The sequence below is a fragment of the Macrobrachium nipponense genome, chromosome 10 (genome assembly GCF_015104395.2).
Source record: "Macrobrachium nipponense isolate FS-2020 chromosome 10, ASM1510439v2, whole genome shotgun sequence".
Lineage (NCBI taxonomy): Eukaryota > Metazoa > Arthropoda > Malacostraca > Decapoda > Palaemonidae > Macrobrachium > Macrobrachium nipponense.
Window position 1 is genome coordinate 28107106 of NC_087204.1, and position 25580 is coordinate 28132685.

The following is a 25580-nucleotide window of genomic DNA, read 5'->3' on the forward strand; positions in this document are numbered from 1 at the left end:
CACTATTTCTAAACATATTATTGAAGATCTTCTGGCAGTGCAATGTGAATGATTTAGCTGTACCTAAATTGGTTACAAATATAAATCTGAATGATATGGAAGAGCAATTGAACTTCGATCTTGCAAGTGTCGAGAATTAGGGGAAAACAAAGTACAAGAGCTAAAAAGAGGAGTATTATCAATAACTCGTGGAATGAAATTATCAAGGAAAAGCCCCGTTCAACGTACAAAGTCGAATACTTAATGGTAAAGTAGAGCTGTTACAAGGGAAGCCTCTCCTCATACTACTATCACTACATTACTACTATCACGGTAATGACACCACCTGTCCTGCAAGTTTATTACTATTTCATTGTCGTCAAGAAGACCAGAGATAACTATGTTTGATAGAAACCTAGGCGTATGCCATTATCTATGACAAGAGGAACTTCCTATTAGGAAAGCATGCTCACATTGGTAATAGTAGTAGGTATTTTGATAACGCTTCGCCCATTCTCTTGAATGGTACCTAGGCTAGGTATTACCATTAAGAGCACAGATTAGTTATAAAATATTACAATTAAGAGTATACCTAGGCTCCTAATTATCAAAATATTACCATTAGCCTACTCTAAGAGCATAGGCAAATACTAGTTATGAAATATTACCATTAAGAGAACAAGTTTAATTATCAAAATATTACCATTAGCCTATCTGTGCCTGAGAGCATTGGCTAGCTAGGTAGACTTAGGCTAATAATCATAAAATATACTATAGCTAGTATCACCGAGATCATAGGCTTTAGCCTAAGTTATCAAACCATTACCATTTAGCCTAGAGCACTGACTAGGGGTTATCAAAATATTACCATTAGCCTAGCCTAAGAACATGGGTAGTGGGTCGGTGAAGAATTACTACGAAATTATGGGCTAGGTACCTACCTAGTATAGGTATATAAACATGGAGAGAATTACTAGGCTTGCAGGTAATATAAAAAAATATTACCTATTTTGATAACTTCATTCTTCTTAATGGTAATATTTTGATAACTTCAACAGTGCTCTTAATGGTAATCTTTTGGGTTAATCTAAGTAATAGTGGTGCATCGAGTAATGCACTAATTGTACATTACTAAATCCTGCAAACTCATAATAAGCTTGTTGGAGTTAGGCTGAGGATAAATCTGATGACTGCTACTGCGGCCTGGTTCACACCAGCTGCGTACTGGAATATTTACCGTCTTTTATTTATGTTTACATCTTTTTTTGTCATTACGGTACTATGTGTATTTGCCATCATTTTAACATTCACTCCCAAGGAGCTGGTACCAAACATGATACCAGTATCTCAGTAGGCCATGGCGTAGGCTACACATGCATTACCTGTCGCATTGCCTAGAAGAAATTAATGTAGAAATAATCCTAATATCAGTTGTTATGGAGAACATGCAAAATTTACCTCAGATTTAGTTTACTTATGCCATTTTGGAGTAGGATAGCTGTTGTGAAGTAGTAGTTATTCATGTGGACCCAATGGTCCATAAGTTTCCTGCGCTATTCTAGTACTGTTCATAAGCTTGTCAGTTTTGTTTAGAACTTGTACTGCCTTGTCACAATAGGCTTAACCTGTTCTGCAAATGTCTTTATACTAATTTAGGCATTTGCTACCATATGCTTTGTGAAGAACTTTATGTTTATTCTGTACAAGGTGAATATTTTAATATAAGGCCTGTTGAAAGTTTCTTAGCATTGCCAATTGTAGTTTAAGATTATTAGGATCAAATGAAAAATTTTCATTCTTTAGTGTAGCCTATCATTAACCATTTTTGTTGAAGTAGATATAGGAAATAGTTCATGTAGACCACTGAGCTGAAAAAAAATAATAAATTCTTGTGCTGGTCATTTGTTGAAACAAAACCATTCATGTTTGAACTCGGTTGTCTTCATTACAAAATTTAGATGGAAAATGGTTCCTTTTCTTAGTTTTGAGTTTAAACTATTTTAATGGTTTATGGGCTAAATAAAGTATTGTACTAATGCATATTATATAGTAATTAGGTGCTGTGTGTCTTTAATCAACTTCTCTTTCAAGATTGGACTTGAGGAAAAAGTTGAAAAATTTACAAAATATTCAGAGGAAAAATGTGAAATTTTGTACATGAACTTCCCTGACAGATATATACTTAGCTATAGTCTCCGACGTTCCCGACAGAATTTCAAATCTCGCGGCACACGCGACAGGTAGGTCAGGTGGTCTACCTTACCCGCCGCTGGGTGGCGGATGTACGAACCACTCCCGTAAGCTTGTCAGATTTTTCTCTGTCGCGGGAACGATAACAACTGTTGTCGGTTCCTCTCGATAGTTTTTCGATTCTCTCTTGCCTGGAGTTAATTTGGACTTCTTTTGGTGACGTATTCGCTTTGTTTGGCTTGGCATACGCTGATTGTGGACCGGTTTGATTTTGAGTTTGATTTTCTTTAACGATGTCTGACCTAGATTCGGTAGTTAAAACTTCGGTTTGTTTAGGGTTTGCGTGAATGAAGGATGTAAGGTGAGGTTGCCGAAAAGAAACTTCGGTATACCCCCACACGGTTTGCATGAAATGCAGGGGGTAATGAATGTTCGTTTGCTAACCCTTGTAGTGAATGTAAGGGATTGAATGAAGAAGAATATAAGGCTCTCTCTTCTTATGTTAGGAGTTGGAACGTGATAGTGCGTAAGGCTTCCTCTAGAAGTTCTAGTAGATCTAGAATGAGTGAGTTGGATGTGGATCCTAATGCTAACGTAGAATTAGAACCTTCTTCCCAAGTTGCAGCCCCTGCTCCCCGCACCGAAGCCGAAGATTCGCCTTCGGAGGCGGCAGCTCTGAGAGCCACGATTCGTTCTATGGATCAGAAGATTCGTCAGTTGGAAGGTAAGGAGAGTGTTAGTGATCAGTGCAGTGTCCCCAGTGTTGTGGAGGGTGCGTCTGACCGGCTCCTTAGTGCCTCTAGGCCTAGACCCTCTTCCAGACTCCCAGTTCCAGTGGAGTAGGAAAGTCGAAAGCCGCAAGGATAAGAGGGCTAGGGAGAACCCCCACGGTCAGGCGTCCCCTCGGCAGATCCTGAAGTACGCTCCCAGGCTGCCTCATCGGATCGCTACAAGAAGGAGCTACTACGCCAATGCTTCTCCTTCTTCGTCGTCTCCCTCTCCGAAGAGAGGTTGGAACTCCCCGGATGCGTCGTGCCGTTGAAGAGGGCTTGGAAGGCTCCCTGCAGTCCTTTGGCTTCTAGTCCGGAGGTTTTCCCGGAAGAATCGTCGGTGGAGGCGAAGAAACCCAAGAAATCCTGTGAGCGTTCTTCTTCTCGCGCTCGCGCTCGGCGCCTGCTTCGAGGAAGAACAACAAGATTCGCCTACGAGAGTACTCGCGGGACTTCAAGCTCAGATCACGGCGCTAGCAGACTCTCTAGCAGTTAGATCAAGTAGGAAGAAGGACTGTTTCTCTTCCGATCAAGAGATCTAGGCGCCGCTCTTCAGAGGACGTTCTCCTCGTTTTTAGGCGTTCTCCTTCATATGGGGAGGTTTCGTTATGAAGGTAGGGGCTCGCGTGAGCGCCCTCGCTTGCCTGGCTCTCTTTCGACTTCAAGGCGCCAAACATCGGTAGGACGCTCTTATGGAGAAAGAAGTTTTTTCTCCAGATTGGATTCCCGCTTCCGGTAAGCGCACTGCACCTGCTCATCACGCTATTTCTTCAACTCCTCGCGTGAGACTTCTCCTCAGCAGCCTCAAGATTCTAGAAGGCGTCCTTATGCAAGTAGGCGTTCTTCGTCCAGATGTCACTCTCCTCGAGTGCGGATCGTGACTTCTCTCCTGACAGGCATCAAGAGTCTGGTAGGAGTCGTGTGCATGATAGACGGCCTGCTGTTAGCCGCTCCCCGAAAGGTAGCGCCAAGAGCCTACTGCACATTCGATCTCCTAGTAGGCGCTCGTCTCTTTTAAGGCGTCATACTCCTGATTATTCTCCTCGGGCAGACAACAAGAGTCTTTCAAGCGCCCTTCTCCGTGTAGGCGCTCTGCCCGCTTTCTAGGCGCACTTCTCCTGACGTTTGTCTCTTGGTAGACAACAAGGAATCTCGGAACGCGCCCTTCTCCAAGTAGGCGCTCGTTAGCTTTGAAGCGCCCTTCTCCTGAATGTTACCCCTCTTGTTAGACGTCAAGAGTCTCGCAAGCAGCCTTCTCCTAGTAGGCGCATTTCGCCTTCCAGTCGAACTTCCGTTGATCGTACGCAACTGGACAGGTATGGAGAGCCGCGCAAGCGCTCTGCTCTCGATAGGCGCTCTTCTCCTCCGGCAGCCGCTCGCCTCGGGATAGGCACAAAGAGTATAGTAGGCGCTCGCCTCCTCGTAAGCGCCCTGTATGGATTTATTCCGAGGATTCTCGGAGTAGGAGCCCTACCTCTCCTTCGGCTGAGATTCCGTCTACCTCGAAGAGGGAGTCTCATCGTAGGCATCCCAGATCTTCTCTTCATTCTCCAGTGGATGTGAACTCTTCTAAGAGAGGGCGTTCTCCAACCTCTCGCTCAACTCCTACTAGGATCCCTTCGTCACCTAAGGATCTTCCGCGCTCGCCTCGACAAGACGTCCTAGAAGGTTCGGATGAGGAACCGAAAAAACACTTCTGCTGCTGTGTCTTCTTACAAGAAGCTTACAGAACTACTTTTGCAAGTTTTTGGGGATTCCCTTTCTCCTACGGCTCCTCCTTCTCACTCACTTTTTTCAACGGCGAAGACAGCGAAGAGTTCTTCTTGTGTGAGGATGAAGCCAAAACTCTTTCTATGAAGCACACTGAGGAGTTTTGGTTCCTGGATGGCTTCCAAAGAAGAAGCGGGGAAAACGATGTTCGCTTTTCCTCCTTCGAAGTTATCAGGACGCGCTGGTTTTCTGGTATGAAACAGGAGAGTCCTTAGGATTGGGTCTACCGTCTTCGGCTGATTCGGATTTTTCGGCGCTGTAGATTCGACAATGAGAACTGCCCTTAACTCTGCTAAGACGACTTGGGCAATGAATGAATTGGATCACATGCTCAAAGGCATGTTTAGAGTGCTAGAAAGTATTTAACTTCCTTGATTGGTCGTTGGGAGTCCTAGCCAAGAAAATTGAAGTGCCAGAGTCAATTTTCGCCAGAAGATCTTATGTGTGTTTTGTCCTTGTATGGACAAGTCGGTAAGAGACGGAGCGAGTGAAATCGCCTCCCTGTATGGGGCCGGATCGTGAAGAAGAGGTCGTTTATTGTTCCTTCTTAACGAAGTCTGTCTCCCATGCCCAGAGGTCTTCTTTGCTGTTTGCTCCTCTGTCTGCTCAGTTGTTCCCTAAACATCGAGTGCAGGACATTTCAAGATCACTGTCGGCCAAAGCCACCCAGGACCTTTTGGCCACAGTCGGCAAGAAAACCTCGCCCTTCCTTCCCTACCAAGGCTAAGAAGGAAAAAGCAAGTGTTCGAGAAACCCTTTCGAGGGGGTTCTTCATCAAGAACCTCTACGTTTAGAGGTCGTAGACCTTCAAGAAGGGGTAAGACTTTTGCCAAGTCTGTTAAAGCCCCCAAATAACTTGCAAGTCCTTCAAACAACGGTGGGCGCCAGACTCTTAGAGGTTTGCAGAAGTCTGGGCCCAAAAAGGGGCGGATCCTTGGACCCTTCTATTTTGAGGAGAGGTTACCTCATCCCTTTCGTCGAAAGACCTCCCTTGACGACCATCCCAAGGGAACTGACGGCCAGGTACAGAGACCCCATCATGAATCAAGCTCTCCATCTAGCAGTAGATCAGATGCTGGAGAAGGGGCTATCGAACTAGTGACAGACCATCATTCATCGGGCTTCTACAACCGCCTTTTCCTAGTTCCGAAGTCAGTGGGGGATGGAGACGGTGTTGGATGTAAGCGCCCTGAACTTCTTCGTAGAAAGAAGAAGTTCACGATGGAAACGCCTTCATCAGTGCTAGCAGCACTTCGTCCAGGGGACTGGTATGGTTTCCTTGGATTTACAGGACGCTTACTTCCACGTACCGATCCATCCTTCCTCGAGGAAGTTTCTCTGATTCATGATGGGGGGGAAAATTTTTCAGTTTCAGGGCTCTGTGTTTCGGCCTCTCGACTGCCCCTCAAGTGTTCACGGGGATTTTGAGGAATGTGGCTCAATGGCTTCATTTGAAAGGGGTGAGGATATCCATGTACCTCGACGATTGGCTAATAAGGGCCAATTCAGAAGATCGTTGTTTGAAGGACTTACAAGTAACTTTAGAATTGACGAAGGCTTTGGGACTTCTCGTCAATTTCAAGAAGTCGTCACTAATTCCGAGCAAGAGTGTGTGTATCTCGGATACTGATGAACTCTCTGAGTTTTCGGGCTTTTCCCTCGCAGGAAAGGATAGCCCGAGGATTCGAGAGAGTAACAACCTTCTTAGGGAAAGAAGTATGCACAGTGAGGGAGTGGATGAGTCTGCTGGGGACGCTCTCCTCGCTGGAGCAATTCGTTTTCCACCCTAGGAAGGTTGCACCTGAGACCGCTCCAATTCTTTCTTCATCGGAATTGGAGTCGTCGTTCTCAGGATGACGTTCTCCCTGTCGTTATATCCCAGGACATCAAGAAACATCTCTTATGGTGGACAGATCCCAACCTCTTTGCGAAGGGACTGTCTCTTCAATCACAGACCCCCAACCTGGTGTTGTTCTCCGACGCGTCCGGACACGGGGTGGGGTGCAACTCTGGGAACCAGCGAAGTGTCAGGTACCTGGGTGGGGGACCAGTAGCCTGGCACATCAACAGAAAGGAGTTGATGGCTGTGTGGTTGGCTCTGAAGGCTTTCGAGCCCAAAGTCAGAAGATCGGTAGTGCAGGTCAACGCGGACAACACTACAGCTCTGGCATATATCAGGAAACGGGGGACGCATTCCTTCTCCCTGTACGAGACAGCAAGAGACCTTCTTCTGTGGGCAGAAGAAAGAGGAAATCAAGCTTCTCACCAGGTCGTGCAGGGAGAAAGGATGTAAGAGCAGATTCTCTCAGCAGGAAAGATCAGGTCCTTCCCACAGAGTGGACCCTTCATCTTGGGATGTATGCCAGAGCCTGTGGAAGTTATGGGGCAGGCCCACACATAGACCTCTTTGCCACGTCAAAGAACAAGAGGCTGGATCCTTACTGCTCTCCGATATCGGATCCAGAGGCATTAGCAATAGATGCTCTTCTTCTGGACTGGAACGGACTCGACGTCTACGCGTTTCCCCCCTTCAAGATCCCTGCTGGGAACCATCAAGAAGTTCGTAGAGGTCCGATTCAACGAGAATGACCTTAATCGCTCCCTTTTGGCCGGCCCAAGAATGGTTCACAGAGGTACTGGAATGGTTGGTGGACCTTCCAAGAATCGCTCCCTGCTAAGGAGCGATTACTCCAGACAACCCCACTTCGACAGGTACCACAAAAATCTCCTCGCTCTCAGTCTGACTGGCTTCAGACTGTCCAAAGTTTGGTCAGAGCGAAATGGCTTTTCAGCAACAGCTGCTAAAGCAATCGCAAGGACGAGGAGACCTTCCACCATTGCGTGTATACCAGTCAAAGTGGGATGTCTTCAGACGTTGGTGCAAGAGGAAGAACATTTCCTCTTCCAGTACCTCTGTGACCCAAATTGCGGATTTCCTTATTTTCCTCAAAGAAGAATGTCATCTGGTTGTGTCAACTATTAAGGGATACCGCAGTATGTTGGCGGCGGTATTTCGGCATAGAGGCTTAAAGATATCGATGATAAGGACTTGCATGATCTATTAGATCATTTGAAACCATTAAGCGTCCTCATGTGGTACCAAACTGGAATCTAGACGTAGTTCTACAAGTCCTTGGATCGTCTAGATTCGAACTCCTAGCTTAGCCTCTTTCAAGGATCTGACGAAGAAGGCTATCTTCCTTTTGGCCCTGCTACAGCTAAGAGAGTGAGTGAGCTCCAAGCTATTGAGGGCAATGTAGGGTTTAAGGAAGATTCTATTGGTGTGTTCGTTTCTTCCAAATTTCCTTGCAAAGAATGAAAAACCCATCACGGCCTTGGCCCAGGAGCTTGAAGTTCGTAGTTTATCTTTTCTAGTAGGGAAGAGCCTGAAAGAACTCTTTGCCCTATGAGAATTATGAAGTATTTCCTTAAGAGGAAGGAACAACTTTAAGGCGAATCAAGATGTGCTTTGGTGCTCTGTAAAGGACCCCACTCGGCCCATGTCGAAGAATGCTCTTTCCTTTTTTCTGAGAAGCCTTATTACAGAGGCACATGTTGCTTGTAAGGAAGAACATTTTAAACTACTGAAAGTGAAAGCTCACGAGGTGAGAGCCATCGCAACTTCGCTTGCATTCAGAAAAAATATGTCTGTGCGGAACTTGATGGAGGCGACTTTTTTGGAGATGCCAATCGGTTTTCGCAAACCACTACCTACGTGATGTAAAAATCACATATGATAAATGCTTCGCCTTGGGTCCTTTCGTATCGGCGGATTCGGTGCTGGGGCAGGGAGCTGAAACTTATCCTGTGTAAATTCTTATGTTACCCTATATTTTATATTGTTGTTTTTTGGTTGTCTGAAAGAGGTTGCAGGAGGCACCTCTTTTTTGTCGTAATATTAACCCTTTGTATTTTGGTTAGGTGGTCTGGTGGGTTTTTGGCTCCTTGCAGAGGTAGTGGTAAGGATCTGTTAGGTAAGCGGACAAGGTCCCTCTAACAGCATCCGACTTGGATTCTACCACAATAGGGGATCACATATCCCAGTGGTAGATCCGAGAGTCTTTCAGCATCAGGTCACGTCCTAGCTGTAGCTCTCCAGGCAATGCAGACTCAGAGATAGTATCTATGAAGTCTTCATCCTGAAAAGGTGAGAACCAAGGTTTGTTCCGACACGGCATACAAACCTTCGGTCCTTTTACAATAGGAAGGTACTAGCGGCAGCTGGATAGGTCGTAAGCTTTCGAACAAGGGGTTCGGTAGTTAACTGCTTGTCCGACAGTCGCGCTCGCGCGCGACTGGGAGGTAAACAAAACACTTTTGCTTTCGGCCTCACAGTGGATGGACGTGTGTGTTCTCTCTGCCCGCTGCTCGTCGTTTGCTTTCTAGTTTGTTTGTATTGTGTATGAAAGATTGTAAGTACAGTATTCTCTCTTTTCATATTAAATTACACTGAAATCATAAATGATGGAATCTCCGCGCCTCGCTACCCCAAGGAGACTTTGCCCGGGTACCGAAGGGCGCCAAATGTGGGAAAATTTCAGATCTTAACCCCGAGATAGACCCTCATGTTTTGTGTGCTCGGTGCCGGGGGTGGGGGCGCGAATGCACCCGGGCGAGCCCTGTGATGTTTGTATGAACTGGTCGGAGGCGCAGTGGACATTGTATGAGGGCAGGAAGAAGCGGAAGGCCTGCAAAGGAGTCGTCGGAAAGCTCTCCCGCGACTCCTTTGGTGACGGACACTTCGTCTTCTTTCCTGCCGCGCCGCTCCAACTTCCACGTCTCGCGCCTTCCCCTTCGGGGGCGGTGTCTAGGTCCTTCTCCTCTCCCGATGTGTCGAGTGTGGAGGAGGGCGCTAGATACCCCGACGTAGAGTTGTACTCTGGGTCCTCTATCCGCTCGTCTTCGCGCGATTGCGGGTAGAGGATCCTCCTAATCACCCGACTTTTGCCTCTCAGGTGCGGTTGCCGTGAAGGATGACCTCGGACAGGTGTGGGCGTCGTTGGGACTGCAGGGCGTGCCGAGTGTCCAGGGGCTGCTCTATCATCTCGCTGGCTCCGTGGCGGTTACGCACGCTACGGTCACAACCACCACCACGACCCTGACAACACCTGGCTACGCGTCACCTCCTCACTGGCCTGTACACCCAGCACGCGGTCTCTGTGACACCCACAACATCGGTGCAGGGGCCAGTCGCCGTAACTCGGGGGAGTGTGATGCCGCCACCTGGGTTTGCCGTGTTGCCACGACCGGACTTCATGTGCCCGAAGAGCTCGCCCCTGGACCTCCCACCGGTGCCGATGATGTCTGTGCCGCTGGTTAGACCATCTGTACCGTCCACACAGCCTGCCGTACTGCCGTGACCACCGCTGCTGTTCCTGTTCCTGCTCCTGCCGTCTCGACTGCCGTTCCTGTGATGCTCGCACCTGCTGATGTTGTCCCTGTTCCTGGCGCCGCTGCTCCCGATGCTGGTCTGTTCGGACAGGTACGTCCGGGCCCTGTTGCTTCGGCAACAGCAGCCCCGGCTCCGTCCTGGATGACAGACCTGACGCGGTCCTGAGGAGGTTGGACGAAGAAGAAGAGGAAGAGGAGGAAGGTGTCGTCGTCGTCTTCATCGTCTTCTTCGTCGTCGTCGTCTGCCGCCTCTTCCCCTTCTTCTTCTAAGGCTCCCCTGCCTAAGAAGAAGAAGGTTGCCTCCCCCCCCCCTAAGAAGTCTCCTTCGGGAGCTTCTAAGGGCCCGTCTCGCTCTGGTGAGACGGGGGGTTCTTCCGCTGGTCGCCCTGCTCCTTCGGGAGCAGACCCGTCTCTTCTCCCGCAAGGAAGAAGACTACGGGGGCCGAGGCGGGGTGCCGGCTAACACCGGCACTTCCTCACCTGCTGTTAGTGGTTCGGCCACGGCAGCAGGATCCGTCTCGGCCGCTCGTTCGCGAGAGGTACCGAGTGTACGGTCGCCTACCAGCGACCGTGCAGCCAGGAACCAGACTCTTGAGTCCGCTCAGCGTCAGGTTCACGGCACGGAGCGGGGAAGGACTGGTGACAGCCGCTCACGCGACTCTCACCAGACCAGCTCTCGCTCTCACGGCGAGCGGCTGGCTACCCGGGCGGACGTGACGGTCCACGACCGGCCACGGGCTGAGGCTGGGAAGAGGTCCCCCCGTTCGCCGGCACCAGCCACGGCTGGTACCCAGCGAACTGACGCCACCGTGAGGATATGCACCGGTCTCACCGTGACAGTGGAGCTCGCCGGTCGCCTGACCGTCGCTCTCACAGAGAGCGATCGGGTACGGCGACCAGCACCAGCTCCTCTGACACACGAGACCGGGGCCGCTGTTCTCGGTCCAGCCGTTCTCCACAGCGAGACGGCTCGACTAGGTCTGCAGCTCGATCGCCACCGCGGGTTGGCGATCGCCTGCAGTCCTCCAAGCCCGCTGGTTCTGCCAGTGAGCGAGGAGAGAGCGTCAGGTCTGCCCTTCTCCCATACCTTCAACCTCCTCGGGTTACACCGGGAGGGGCGAGGTATTTGAGGAGTGATCGTGAGGGGCGCGCCCCTCAGGATCCCGCCACGTCGTTCGTACGTACCAGGCTCGGTTCTCGGACCAGCCAGGTCGTACGCACAGGTGGTTGGAGAGACCTAGAGGGGGCTGTCGCTGCTCCTCTCCTTGAGGGAGGAGGGTCTCGGGAGGTACTCCTGTTCGAGGGGACTGGACGGTCCGACTCCACAGGATGCTATCACACCCGAGATCCAGAGGAACTTTGCCGAGGTTATTGCGCTGATTCGTCAGCACAACGACCTCGGGGAAGGATCGCCGCTACCACCATCCGAGCCCCACGTCCCGGCTCGAGTCGTTCTGGGGCCCGAAGAGGGAACCCACCCGACCGACGGTGGGTTTGCCGCGTTCCGAGCTTGCGGACTTCAGTGCTAGACCAGGTTGAATCGCTTGTCTCCGGACAAGACGGTTCGCTCAAGTCTGGCAGGTCGAGCAAGCTGCTTCCACCTCCTCTGCTACGACAGCGGCGGTTTTACGTGCCATCGGAAGACCCGATGCCGACCCAAACAGGTGAACCCGGAGTTAGCTAGGCTGACTCCGGGTGTGTTCTCTGCAAACAGCTCCTGTCCGAGAACCTGTGGTTCGCAGCAGGCAAGAGGCACTCGGCCTGGAATCTACCGCCATGGCAGCTTTCCAGGCCGTCTCCTGGCTAGATCGGTGGTCCCTCACAGTATCTAAGGTCGCAGCCAACTCGGGGGAATTTCTTTCTCCCGAAGAGGACTCGGCCTTCAGGAGACTTTGCCAGTCTGGGGAAGAGCCATCTCCTTCCTTGCCCACCAGACGGTGAAACCTGTGGGCCAACCTGGTTCTCCGACGAAGGGACGCTGTCCTTACTCGGGTTTCCAGGTGGGCGGCCGGGCGTGAGGCGGCGTTGGGGCTTCGAAACGGACCTCTACGGAGTTCCACGTCTCTCTTCCCAGGAGAGATGGTGGACGCTGCGGTGGACAGACGGCGCACTGAAGACAGTGACCGTCTGGTTTCACCAGGCAGTCTCGAAGGCTTCTGGGCAGCCTCGGACTGCGGCCAAGTCTAAGAGCTCGGCTAGAAGCGTTCCTCGGCTGCTAAGACGGTTGCTGCGTCGAAGCCCCGAGGAATGACTCTGTCTTCTTCAACTTCTGGCAAGGGGGGCCGTAACCAGCCTCCTCCCAGCCCTCCTCATCCCGTGGAGCTCTGGAAGAGTCGAAGAAAGGGGGGAAACGCTAGGGACGGCGTTCCCCCTCACCTGCTGCCGGAAGTGGGGGGGTGCCTGGCCAGCCATTGGGCAAACTTGGCAGCGCTACGGCGCCGAGACCTGGATTGTAGATGTCCTTCGGGAGGGATATCTATTACCCTTCGAATCTCGGCCACCCCTCACCTCCAACCCGGTCCAACAGCAGTCGTACGTCCCCGGGTCACCGAAGGACGTAGCACTCAGACAGGAGATCAAGACCATGCTGAGCAAGAGAGCGTAGAGATCGTCACGGATCAGTCACCGGGCTTTTACAGTCGACTCTTCATGGTGGAAAAGTCTACGGGAGGCTGGCGCCCGGTGATAGATCTCTCTCCCTGAACCGGTTTGTTCGCCAGACCCGGTTCACGATGGAGACGGCACGCTCAGTGCTCGGACTCCATCAGGGAGAACGATTTCATGCTTTCAGTGGACTTGAAGGATGCGTATTCCAAATACCCATTCATCAGTCCTCCAGAAAGTACCTCCGCTTCATCCTCGACGGGACGGTGTACCAGTTCAGGGCACTGTGCTTCGGTCTCTCAACCGCCCCACAGGTGTTCACGCGAGTGTTCACTCTGGTGTCTGCTTGGGCCCCATTCGCACGGGATACGTCTGATGAGGTATCTCGACGATTGGTTAGTCCTGGCGAGCTCCCGCTCGCAGTTGCTACAGGACAGGGATCGGCTGCTCGAGTTCTGTCGCGATCTGGGGATCGTTGTGAACTTCGAGAAGTCCGATCTCGAGCCCAAGCAGAGGATGAAGTACCTGGGTATGCTGATCGACGGACGGTAGCCAGGGCGAGTCTTCCCCGCGGACTCCGCGGATCAGCAGATTCAGAGAGGCAGCCAACCAGTTCCTGTCTCGGCAGGAACAGGTAGCTCAGCGATGGCAAGTCGTGATCGGACACCTGTCGTCACTCGAGAAGTTAGTCCCTCACGGGCGTCTTCACCTGCGGTCTCTTCAATGGAGACTATGAGAGTTGGTCACAGGCGACGGATCCCCAAGCTTTCCAGTGTCCACTGACACAGGTAGGTGAGGCAGGACCTAGCCTGTGGCTCGACGACAGGAACCTCTTAAGAGGATGCCTCTGCGCACTCCCCCCCCCCCGGACATGCAGCTGTTCTCAGACGCATCGACGAGGGATGGGGCGCACACCCCTGGAGGAGTTGCTGACTTCAGGGAGTGTGGGACGAGAACGACAAGCACCTTCACATCAATGTACTGGAACTCAAGGCAGCGTTCCTCGCTCTCCAAGAGTTTCAGGACCGCTTGATGGGACACTCAGTGGTGTTGATGTGCGACAACACCACGGTGGTGGCTTACGTCAACAAACAGGGGGGCCTAGTGCTCTCCCGTTGTACCAGTTGACACGGCAGGTGCACGAGTGGGCTCAGGCACACTCAATAGAGCTGTCGGCACGCTACATTCCAGGGAAGAGGAATGTAGTAGCAGACACGCTCAGCCGTCGGGATCAGGTGATAGGGACCGAATGGTCTCTACACCAGGACGTGGCGGAAAGGCTCTTCGACCTGTGGGGGCGACCAGTCGTGGATCTGTTCGCCACCCGGCACAACAGGAAGCTCCAGGTGTTCTTCTCGGCCGTGCCGGACCCATGGGCAGCTGCAGAGGACGCTCTTCAACACCCGTGGGACAACCTCTTCGTCTATGCCTTTCCCCCGTTCAGCCTGATTCGCAAGGTGATCAGTCGAGCGCTGGTCACCCCGAATCTCAGGATGATCCTGGTGGCTCCCAAATGGCCACAGGCCATTTGGTATCCGGACCTGCTGGCTCTTCTCGCAGGAGAACCGAGAGAGATTCCCCCTTGGCACAACCTTCTCGCCCAGCCACACGTCGAGCGGTACCACCGAGCAGTCCAGTCCCTAACGTCTCACGGCTGGCTGTTATCCACCATCTCTTGCGAACGAGAGGCTTTCTCGTAGCGCAGCAACAGAGATGGCTTGGGGAACGTCCGTCAGTCCTCTGCAGCTGTGTACCAGGGGAAGTGGGCCGTCTTCTGTGGTTGGTGGTCGTAGACGGGGTCTATCTCCTCTCAGAGCCACTCTTCAGCAGGTAGCGGATTTCCTCGTTTTTCTTCGCCTCCGTGAGAAGCTCCTATCAGTCCCACAGTGACAGGATACAGAGCCGCCTTGGCGCTCGTCCTGAAACTGAGGGGGTTGGACATCTCGAACTCGTTCGAGATCTCCTTGCTGATGAGGAGCTTCGAGAGGTCTTGCCCACCCAGGGAACTCAGGCCCCTGCGTGGGACGTGACTCTCGTCCTTAGGAGTCTGACTCGAACCCCGTTCGAGCCACTCCGAGAGTCGTCAGACAGGGATCTGACCCTCAAGACCCTCTTCTGGCTGGCCCTGGCATCGGCGAAAGAGAGTAGGGGAACTTCATGGTCTTTCCTATGATGTACGACACTCAGGGGATGGGGATCCGTGACGCTCGATTTCGTCCCGAACTTCGTTGCGAAGACTCAGAACCCGTCAGTCCCTGATGACAGGTTCGAGTCATTCACGATTCCCTCCCTATTGGACTTCACCGATAATGATGCGGATGAGATGCTGCTTTGTCCTGTGAGGGCGCTACGGCGCTATCTGAAGAGAACTCGTCACCTCAGGCCTGAGTGTCGACGCCTCTTCGTTAGCACCGGGGTCACCAAGAAAGAAGTATCCAAGAACACTCTTTCATTCTGGCTGCGTGAGGTCATCAGGAGGGCGTATGAGGCTGATGGTAGTGACGGACATCCGTACGTCCCGTCCGAGAGCTCACGAAGTCAGAACGTATTGGCCCCTCGTTGGCGTTTCGCAAGAAACTTCTCCGTGGCGCAGGTCCATGAAGGCAGGGGTCTGGTCCTAACCAGACTACCTTTACGTCCTTCTACCTTCGGGATATTGCCCACAGGTCCTTGGACACCTTTTCCTTGGGACCCGTGGTGGCTGCTCAACAAGTTGTGTAGCTAACCCAGACCCTCGCAGGCTGAAACAGCATCGAGTCCTGGTGGTGGACGTGTGGATGGATGTGTGAGTGAGTGAGTGACTGGCTCTCTCTTCCCATCTTTTCCTTCCCCTCTACCTGTGGGCAGAGGGCCATGGTCGTCACTACGCTGGATGAGGACGAGATGCAGAGTGAGCTATATGACAGAGCCCCATCCTATCCCTTTCACTAGGGATAGGAGCAGAAATATCCACCACTTCTTCTACAAGGGGGGGAAGTGGATGCCTACAAGAGTCAAACCCATGACTTTATATTTGCTCCTGTACAGGAACAAGTTCTTGCATTGCTGGTACTAAGAGATGCGCATGCCCCTCTCTTAGTACTCGGTCCAGAGGTCTGACCATTGATCCTGCGGTGCACACCCGATCAAATCGGACAGAGGCTTGGATCCCTCCCTCGCTCTTACGACCAGGGAAGCTTCCAAGGTAGGGCGAACACCAGTCTGTTCACAAAAGACTCAGATTCCACCCACCAAGAAGTGAGTCTTCCTATTGTAAAAAGGACCGAAGGTTTGTATGCCGTGTCGGAACAAATGACAATTTGTCTAAAATTGCATTTTTCCTAACTATACAAAACCTGAGGTCCTTTTACACATAGCCCCACCTCATGCCACCCCCTCACTCTGCAGTTTTTGCTCGGGCCAAAGCAAAAGTGATTTGTTTACCTCCCAGTCGCGCGCGCGCGACTGTCGGACAAGCAGTTAACTACCGAACCCCTTGTTCGAAAGCTTACGACCTATCCAGCTGCCGCTAGTATCTTCCTATTGTAAAAGGACCTCAGGTTTGTATAGTTAGGAAAAATGCAATTTTAGACAAATTGTCATTTTTATATCCTACAAACATTAGTTGTTTCCCGTCTTACCTGTATTATGGAGCTGTCTCTTACCCTCCACCAAGGGTGCCAATCAGCTAAGTATATATCTGTCAGGGAAGTTCATGTACAAAAATGATATTGTTAAACTACAATAAAGTTTTGTACATACTTACCTGGCAGATATATACGATTAATGGCCCCCACCCGCCTCCCTCAGGAGACAGGGGTGGGGAAGAGAAAAATCTGACAAGCTTACGGGAGTGGTTCGTACATCCGCCACCCAGCGGCGGGTAAGGTAGACCACCTGACCTACCTGTCGCGCTGTTGCCGCGAGATTTGAATTCTGTCGGGAACGTCGGAGACTATAGCTAAGTATATATCTGCCAGGTAAGTATGTACAAAACTTTATTGTAGTTTAACAATATCATTTTTACAATATATTTACCACTTCTAAAATTTTCAGGCCTGTAATGAAAGAAGGAAGGAGGTTAATTGTACATGAAGACAATACTGAAAAATATGTATATATGTGCTGTGACTTCTTCACGTAGTGCAGATTGGTCTTGTCTTAATGCTATTGTCAGTAGCTTAGGGCTAATGTAAAATAAAGTAAGTTAATCAGAAAATTTCATTTAAAATATGTTTTATAAGTTCAAGATACAGTACTGTACTTTATATGTATGGTTTCTCAAATTTTTATACATGAAAATTTCATTGTAGTTTTTTCTACTGCAACCAAAAAATATTTTGGGAAGTTAAAATTTTTTATTTTATTCTGTGTATTCAATCAAATATTATGAAACATACAGTTCCATAGGTTTTATTTATCAGTGCAACTGAAGATTATTTAATTTTACTTTGAATGTGTTCTTTACCTGTTGATATTTAAAAATTTCATATTTCAGGTCAACTATGGATAAAAGGAAGTTTACCAAAAGAGGACTTTGTGAGTTGGGTATTCTCCTGTATGTTTGCTCGCTACTGAAAGCAACCCGTCCCCACATAAGGAATCCTATTGTATATGCCACCAAAGTAGCCAGAGGAAGTTGTACCAAGATTACCCTGAAAGTGCAAAAACTTTCAGTGAAAAGCTTCCACAAAAAAGTGAAACCAAATGGAGTTGAGTATGATCTCAATTCTGTGGCCCTTGTCAGTCCAAAGACTGCGTTTTCTCTTAGTGTGAAGAATTGCCAGTGGGTAAATGCAAACTTTTACACAAAGTGCTATGAAGACCCAAATTTAAAGCAGTTCTGTCACACCAAAAGTAGATGGATTGTTTTCCATATATCACCAGATATTCCTGATGATTTATGCATGGTATCTCCCATTCTTTATCATAATGTGGTCAAGAACCAACAGAATGTGGAAGTTACTGTAGAGTTGACAAATGATTTTCAGTACTGTATGTCATCAGCTTTTCAAAGAGTACTTGTGTTGTGGCATAATGCTCACAATACAGAACCTCTGATATATGAGGATGTGAATTTCCAAAGTGGCCCACGGCAAGCATCTGAGGTGCAGGTTAAATATATAGAATCCCTCCATTATAAATGTGGAAGCTATATAGATAGAATTATTAATGACTATTTTAGCTTACCAAAAGGAGTAACCTTTGATGATGTCCTTGTGATTCCACTGCCAAGCCATCTTGCTTATGAATTTGCTAACAGTAATTGTATAATCCCTCCAAAATATATCTTCATTAAAATTTGCTCTGTTAAAGGGAAGGACAGAAATGAAAGCCAGCAGACAATGCTTGTGAATAAAAGCTTCACTAGGCTGTATCTTAGCGGTGCAACACATTGCCCTCTTCCTTCACTGAATGAAACCATTCAGAGAGATGGTAAAGTAAAAATACCTCCAGTTTTAAACAGCAGTATTTCAAAGTTAAAATCAGTCATGGAGATGGAGAAAAGCAGAGCTCAAGGGCTATTTGATTCAAAAACCAATTCACAAGTTTGTTCAGAATGCAGTGATAAGAGTGACTTGCATAATTCACACACATCAAGTGCAAGAGCATCTGAATGTGTGGCATCTTCTCAAGTGATGAAAGAACGGTATTCAGTTACGGCAGATTCGGTAGCCAGTGCATCTGTTTTATTTATTGGACCTCCAGGTAATGGAGTTGAAGAAGCAGTAAACTTGGCAGCCTCTGATCTGGGTTTAGAAGTCCTTTGGGTCGATTGCTGGCATTTAAAAGGGGACGCAAGTGGAACAACTGAAGCACGTGTTCGCCAGGTGTTTGTACGAGCATCAATGAATGGCCATTGTATTCTTGCTCTGAAAGATGTTCATTGCATTGCAAAGGTACATTGTGAAATTGCCATTCCTGTCATCTGAAAATAATAAGTATTTTAGTAAAGTATTGCATGATTATCTGATACTGTATTGAATGAATCAAATTATTAATGCATTATTAATAATTATTAATACATCTCTTGACTTTTGGTAGACTAGATCTAAAATTGTATGATATTCAGTATAATACAGTTTTTCTCTTCATTTCTTTTTTGTCTTAAAAACCAAAACAATGCACAGGATAATGATGGAAATGATGATGGTCGTGTGGTAGGAGCTTTGAAAGAAGAAATGGTTAAACTACAACAGTCAGATGTTGTTGTAGTGGGTACAACCCCTCAGCGATCTTTGGTCTCAGGTACAGTTCAGAACACAATTTATCTTTTTTTGATTAGTTTTTAGATTTGAACTCTAACTGAACTTGAACAATTGATTTAGTCACTTATACAGTCTGACCTCAGATTTCATATGACTCTCAAGCTGGTCCTAGTGCCAGTAAAAAACGAAGAAGGGAAGTGACCCCAGATAGTGCCAGTAAAAAATGAAGAGAAGTAAACACAGGTAGGTCCTTGATACCTGAAGTCCTTGTGGAGTGGGATTCCCCTTCCAAACAATAACTTCTCCTCCTCCCTTTCCCCTCCTCTCCATCTTCCATACCCTAAGACGAGTTTATTTTTCATTGTTTTCTGTATGTAAAACTGTGCTTATTCTCAATAGAATGTATTTTACTAATATTTGTGGGTATCTGGAATGCATAATTGTACATTTCAGGCTTCATCAGACGTTCTGGAATGGATTACGTATGAAAACCGAGGTTCCACCCTCGCTGTAAGATTGCATTTTTAAAGAAAGTTATGTACTGGATTTTTATAGAGCAAATGTATTGAAATGATAAGAGAACTTTCTTGTGGCAGCATAAATTTTGTGAGGAATGCTCAGATATATTGAGTTTCATCAATGACATTCAGACCACATTGTCTGATACTTAATTGATGACTTAAAATAAAGTCCCACAAAAGCTTTTTATTTGGAATGAATCTTACCTACTATTAAAGTTAGCATATGCTATATCTTTGTGCTGGTAGTGTGAGTGGCATTCAAAATAGGCAGAATAATGCATGGGTGACCTGTTAGGAGTGTGTGTATAATCACTTGTTTCCCAACAAGTCTTTTAGGAATTTTTACATTCTTATCAAGAGTCTTCTTGCTGTGTCCTTGTCCATACTATGTGAATTGATAGTAATAATTTTGTCTATTTTGTTCCAAAAGAGAATGTATAGAATTTAAAATAAATTTCCATTCTTCCATCAATTCACTTCATACAAAAGCTTTTTATGTGTTAGGGTGGCAGTTGCCTGCCTCTTCTGATTACATGCTAAGCCATTAGGAGTGATATGATAATAGGTTATAGTTTTGACCAAATCTTTCAACATTTAATGATTAGCAAAAATTTCTGTTAAGCCATGATTTCATAAGTTGAAAAATTTATTTTTCTATATATTTCTTTATTATTATAGTTTATGAAGTAACTACCTTTTATAGCTGATTTGTGGAGTGTGTGGAGCCACCAAGAAATTGTTGAGGTACCAGACCTTTCTCAGCGAAGTTTGATGTTTGATTGGATCTTCTCACTGCCAGAGCCGAAGGATAAGATGAGAATTTTAGCGCAACGCACAGCTGGATACATTTTTGGAGATTTTCAGGCTCTGTATGTTGCAGCTCAAAGGTTAGTCAGTGATATATAAAAGATATAAGTGCAAGTATCTATTACTAAGCTAAATTAAGCTTTTGTATAGGATATCAGAAGAACCTAATTAGTAAATATAAAATACGTTGGTTAAGGTAAAGTTCCTGATCTGTCATGCTATTATATTTTGTGGCATATGAGACCCCCGGCCTTATAAGATACCCCCCTGGGGAAAATATTAAGAGAGGTACTGTTTTACACATAAACATTTAATACGTTAGTAAAATAAGTATTTGCAGTATGGTAGGAAAAAATCTGGGACAAAGCATACAGCTACAACACTAGGAAAAATATATTTGTAATGATAATTCTGCTGTAATTTACAAGAGAAAACAGAAGCAACTTATGTATGTATAGTATAAATTACTTTATAACACCCCTACTTTTGTGCATCTAATGGATGACAGTGACAGTGATTTATGAGTGCTTAAATATGCAGTCAAAAAGGATGTAAAAAGCAAAATTGTAGGTTAAATATAAGAAATTTTTTATAAGTTGGTGTGCTGGAATAAGATTTTCTGTAAACTTTATTACATATGTGATTGTGTTCTATTATAAAGTCACTGTATAAGCCTAGCCAATAGGCTATCCTTCAGGTATATGTACATGTATGTACAGTATTATGTTAAGTAAACAACACCCTAACTTCCCCCTTTATAAAGTATTTTTATTGACATCAAATGCTGTATTACAATAATGTAGTGTTACATAAATAATTTTCAGTCTGTGTATGTGCATACCTATACTCTGTTTTTTCCATCTGTCCATCTGCCTGTGGTGTTTTTGCATGGTAACACTGCGTCCCGGCCTTTAAATAATTACACTATGTGTAAGTTTTTAGGTATTTAAAAGGATATCTGGGTGTGCATTTGCAACTGAAAAGTGTTTTAATAAATTACTGTATGCTAATTACACCGTTAATATTTGAAATAGGATATTATTATCATTGTTGAATGTAACTATCTAAAGCCCGGGACGCAGTGTTACCATATGCAAACACCACAGGCGGATGGACAGATGGAAAAAACAGAGTATAGTACAGTACATGTATCATTGCTTTAGGAAAAATACACATTGTACCTTCATTGGCTACTTGTTTACAGATGAATCGTAATGTTATGTAGTACATATAGTGAATAGAAAACTAACAAAACAGGGAAAGTATGCTTGTATGTGTGCTCAGGCAAGGTACACGCAAAGCCAGCACCATGTTGTAGAATCTATGCATAGCCTAGGACTTCAGAACACTGGTTATTTAGCTGCCATTAGAAAGTCAAAAGTACAGGAAGATAGAGTCAAAATGGCCAAAGAAAACCTGATGGAAAGGGGTATTGGTCACTCTTAGTTACAGTAATCAGTTAATTTTCTCTACAGATAGAATGCTAGTTTACATGTATAATAGACTGGCCAGAGGATCTAGGCTTACAGATCCCTTAGTCCATTAACTCATAACTAGCTTTGATGAACAGGTAGTCCATTAACCCATAACTAGTTTTAATGAACAGGTACTATACTGTGGACCACAGTTTATGTAGTGGGCTGAGGCGTTACTTGTTACATGGTTTATTCAGGAAAGATGTAAAATAAAAGTTTTATTTAGGTGGAACATAAGTTTTTTTTTATAGACTGATGAAATATATTGAAACATTTAAAATTCAGACTGTTAGCTACCTGATCATGACCATTTAGCAGTTGATGCTTTATATCTGATACTGTACATTAAGAGTACATTTTACGTTACTTTTGTGCAAGATTTAGTATTTAGTATGTAAATGGCATACTTATGCAAATTCCATCATTTTTCCACAGGTTATGTTTATATCGACTGTCTTCAGAAGATGAAAAAATCAATGGTGCTAATATCAGTAATGATACTCCACCTGTGACCTACAAGGATGTTATAAAGGCTTTAGGTGAGTAGATTGTTCTAAAATTGTATATATTGAACACCACTACAGTTGTCAAACTACTGTCAAGTTTTTTAAGAGATTAATCACCAAATACTGTATTCACAGACCTCTCTAAACTTTCTATATCTTGTGTTGATTGTTCATTTAATTGTATTTAGCTGTATTTCATAGTGTCTTCATATTCAATCCCAAGAATCTTTATACTCTCGTTGTCATGTTAATTTGCATTCAGTTTTATTCTTAATACTACTTTTACTACTTGTCTTCTTAATATGCCTTCTTTAACACTTTTATAGGAGGTTTCCCCTTTCTAAAACTTTTGTCACATTTGAGACTATCTGCCTCTTCATTCTGTTCTTACAATCCTTTGTCACATTTGTGACTAACTGCCTCTTCCATTGTGATCTTATGATCTTTTACAAAGCTTTGTGTACCCATGTTATTTTATGAACATCTCTATACACAAAACATGGGCCCAAATTTTTTTCTTGTTGCAGAGCATTAAAACCCTGTGGTTTCTTTGAATGTGATCATGTGCAGATTATTTGTTTCTTCAAGAAATTGTTATTAGGCCAACCTTATTCAGTTTTACATGTCTTTACATCCCACAATGTTCTTTCATACCTTTTATTTGCTTCCAAGGTATTTAACAGAATCAGGCATTTTTTCATACCAATCCCACTACACTCATTCTAATATTTGCTCTTTTACTTTCCGGAGAATAGTGAGGCACAGCCACAAAGAAAGCAGTAGACATTCAGCCTTTCACAGGAAGGAAGGCTTTGAGACTCAAGAAAAAGAGAGGCAGAAATACTTGAATGCCAGAGCTTAGTAGAAAGGAAAGGAAGTCACAGAACTTTTTTATCATTAGGTCCCCCTTAGTTTCTTATCCTTCCAGATGATTTTCTCTTCCCTAATTTTGAGATCCTTTCCATTTGAGAAATCTCCGATGCTTGTAATCCTGTGTGGAAGTATTTCATGTCTGTATGTACTGTACCTTTAATTAATAGAGATGAAACTTAGAGCAGTTTAAAGATGAAATGAACTTTTACATGTTTCTACTGTGTCAAAAGCTTCATTTGATATCTCTCTATTGTTTGAAAATATTTAAAGCAGTATATGTGGTGGGTGTTATTTACTCTTAAATACAGTATATGAATATGGATTATCTGGCCATCAGAGTGTCATTGAATTTAATTTTTTCCTATTTTTGTCAGATGAGCTTCAAGCAAACCGCAGTAAAGCATTAGGGGCACCCCGTATCCCTCAAGTGCAGTGGAAGGACATAGGTGGCTTAGAAGAAGCCAAGCGTGAGGTAGTGAACACTATCCAGCTTCCTCTGCGTCATCCAACACTGGTTTCGAGCGGCCTTCGACGATCAGGTGTGTAATGAGACTAGAGAATATAACTGTAAATTATGTTTAGACATTTATAGTCATCAGCCACACCTTACAAGTGAGTGCGCTTAAAGTGATCCTATTCAAGGGGGAAGTGACCAAAAGGGTAACTGCCTTTGGAACAAACCTATGTTAAGAAAAAGGGTCTGTACAATATGTAGTAAACAGTACTTGATAATTTTTTGAGTTGTTAGGAAACTGTCTAGCATAATCTTTGAGCCCACTGCAAGGGGGTAAACTTTCAATATTCAGGCCTAAATATTAAAATTTTGTCATATCTGTCATGTCTAAAGTAGTCATGAAATTCTTGTTGCTTGCTTTTTTGGAAAGTGGAGCTGAGCTGCTGAGCTCCACTCATTGATGATTAAGCTTTGCTTTACTTTTCCACCTGACTTTACCACATTTTATAGTAGTGGTCATAAGGTTGAAAAATATCTTTTTATAGGTAACTATTCCTTGGTTTCCAGGTGTTTTATTGTATGGTCCACCAGGGACAGGAAAAACTCTCTTGGCAAAAGCAGTGGCAACTGAGTGTGGTCTTAACTCATGTCTGTTAAAAGGAGGCCTAACTGTTACCCTATGTATGTTGGGCAGAGTGAAGAAAATGTTCGTCAAGGCAAGTAGAGAATTTGAAAGTTCTAATTTCATACAATGAACTTACCTGTCAGATATATACTTAGCTAAGACTCCGTCGTCCCCGACAGAAATTCAAATTTCGCGCCACTCACTACCGGTAGGTCAGGTGATCTACCTGCCTGCCCTGGGCGGCAGGACTAGGAACCATTCCCGTTTTCTATCATATTTTCTCTGTCGCCGGTGGTATCAACATTGTTGTTACTACCTTGACTGGAATTCGCTTTTCAAGACTTTTTTTGATCATCTATATGGATTCTTGGTGACGTACTGGATCATTGTTTTGGCATTCACTACTGTGGACTGGATTTGGACTTGCTTTTGATTTTTCTGATAGAATGTCTGATTCAAGTGTTAGTGTGAGAGTGTGTGTGAATGTAGGCTGCAAGGTGAGGATACCGAAGGCTTCGGTTGATCCTCACACTGTATGTCGTAAGTGTAGGGGGTTTGACTGTTCTTTAGCTAACACCTGTATTGAGTGTGAAAAGTTGAATGCTAATTGAATGGAAGACTCTAACTTCTTTACTTGAAGAAGTTAGAGAGGGATAGAATAGACGGGCTGCACAAAAGGGTGTGAGTACAAGGCCTATTGAGCCTTTTTCTGAGTCTAACTCTCCTATTATTAATGATTTTGATTTCTCCCTATGTATCTGAACCCTCACAAGGCTTTGCATTCGGAGTTCGGCTTCTGAAATCGCCAATCTGCAAGGAGACTCTTCGTGAAAATGAAAGACAAAAATGGCGGCCATGCAAGAAGTAAGGGAAGTTTGATAGTGGGAATTAACTTAGTGAAGTGAGTGTTCCCAGTGTTGTGGAGCGTCTGACCGTCCCTGCCGATGCTCCCAGGCCTAGACCTCTTCCAAACTCACATAACCCAGAGGAAGGAAAGTCGAAAGTCGTACGGAGGTTGTGGGAATCCCCAAACGGTCAGGCGTCCCCTCCCTTCAGCAGGTTCTGTTTCGCTACATCTGCTCAGGACCGCTTTAATAGAAGCGTCCTACGAGATTGTTTCTCGTCGTCCGGTTCTCCTTCACCTAAACGAGGGTGGAAGGACTCGGATCTTTCTAGGCCACTGGAAAGAACGCGCGTTTGACTCGAGCCCTGAGCGCTTCTCGGAGGAAGCCCCCTCCCCCTTCTATCAAGAGGCTAAAGCTGGTCTCGCGCGTCCTCGATCGGTAGTTGAGGATTGCACTCCTTGAGGTTCTCCTGCTTTCTTCTATTGAAGAGGACGCTGGTGTGGCTTTCAAGAGGATATTGCTAGCAGTACAAGAGCAGTTAGCCTCTTTGGTTGGAGTTCTTTCGAGGGATCCCCCTCGCAA

The 25580-nt window shown here is 46.2% G+C and overlaps 1 protein-coding gene across 1 annotated transcript in view; it reads left to right on the plus strand.

Annotated features, from left to right (window-relative positions):
* Window positions 1–87: 87 nt before the first annotated feature.
* LOC135223515 (peroxisomal ATPase PEX6-like) overlaps window positions 88–25580 on the plus strand; it is a 74873-nt gene continuing 49380 nt past the window's right edge. The window contains 9 exon segments of the mRNA XM_064261965.1: window positions 88–456; window positions 16740–16885; window positions 17182–18583; window positions 18815–18932; window positions 20117–20300; window positions 22131–22234; window positions 23449–23613; window positions 24096–24190; window positions 24193–24244. Coding sequence (XP_064118035.1) covers window positions 17189–18583; window positions 18815–18932; window positions 20117–20300; window positions 22131–22234; window positions 23449–23613; window positions 24096–24190; window positions 24193–24244 — 2113 coding nt within the window. The 5' untranslated portion in view covers window positions 88–456; window positions 16740–16885; window positions 17182–17188.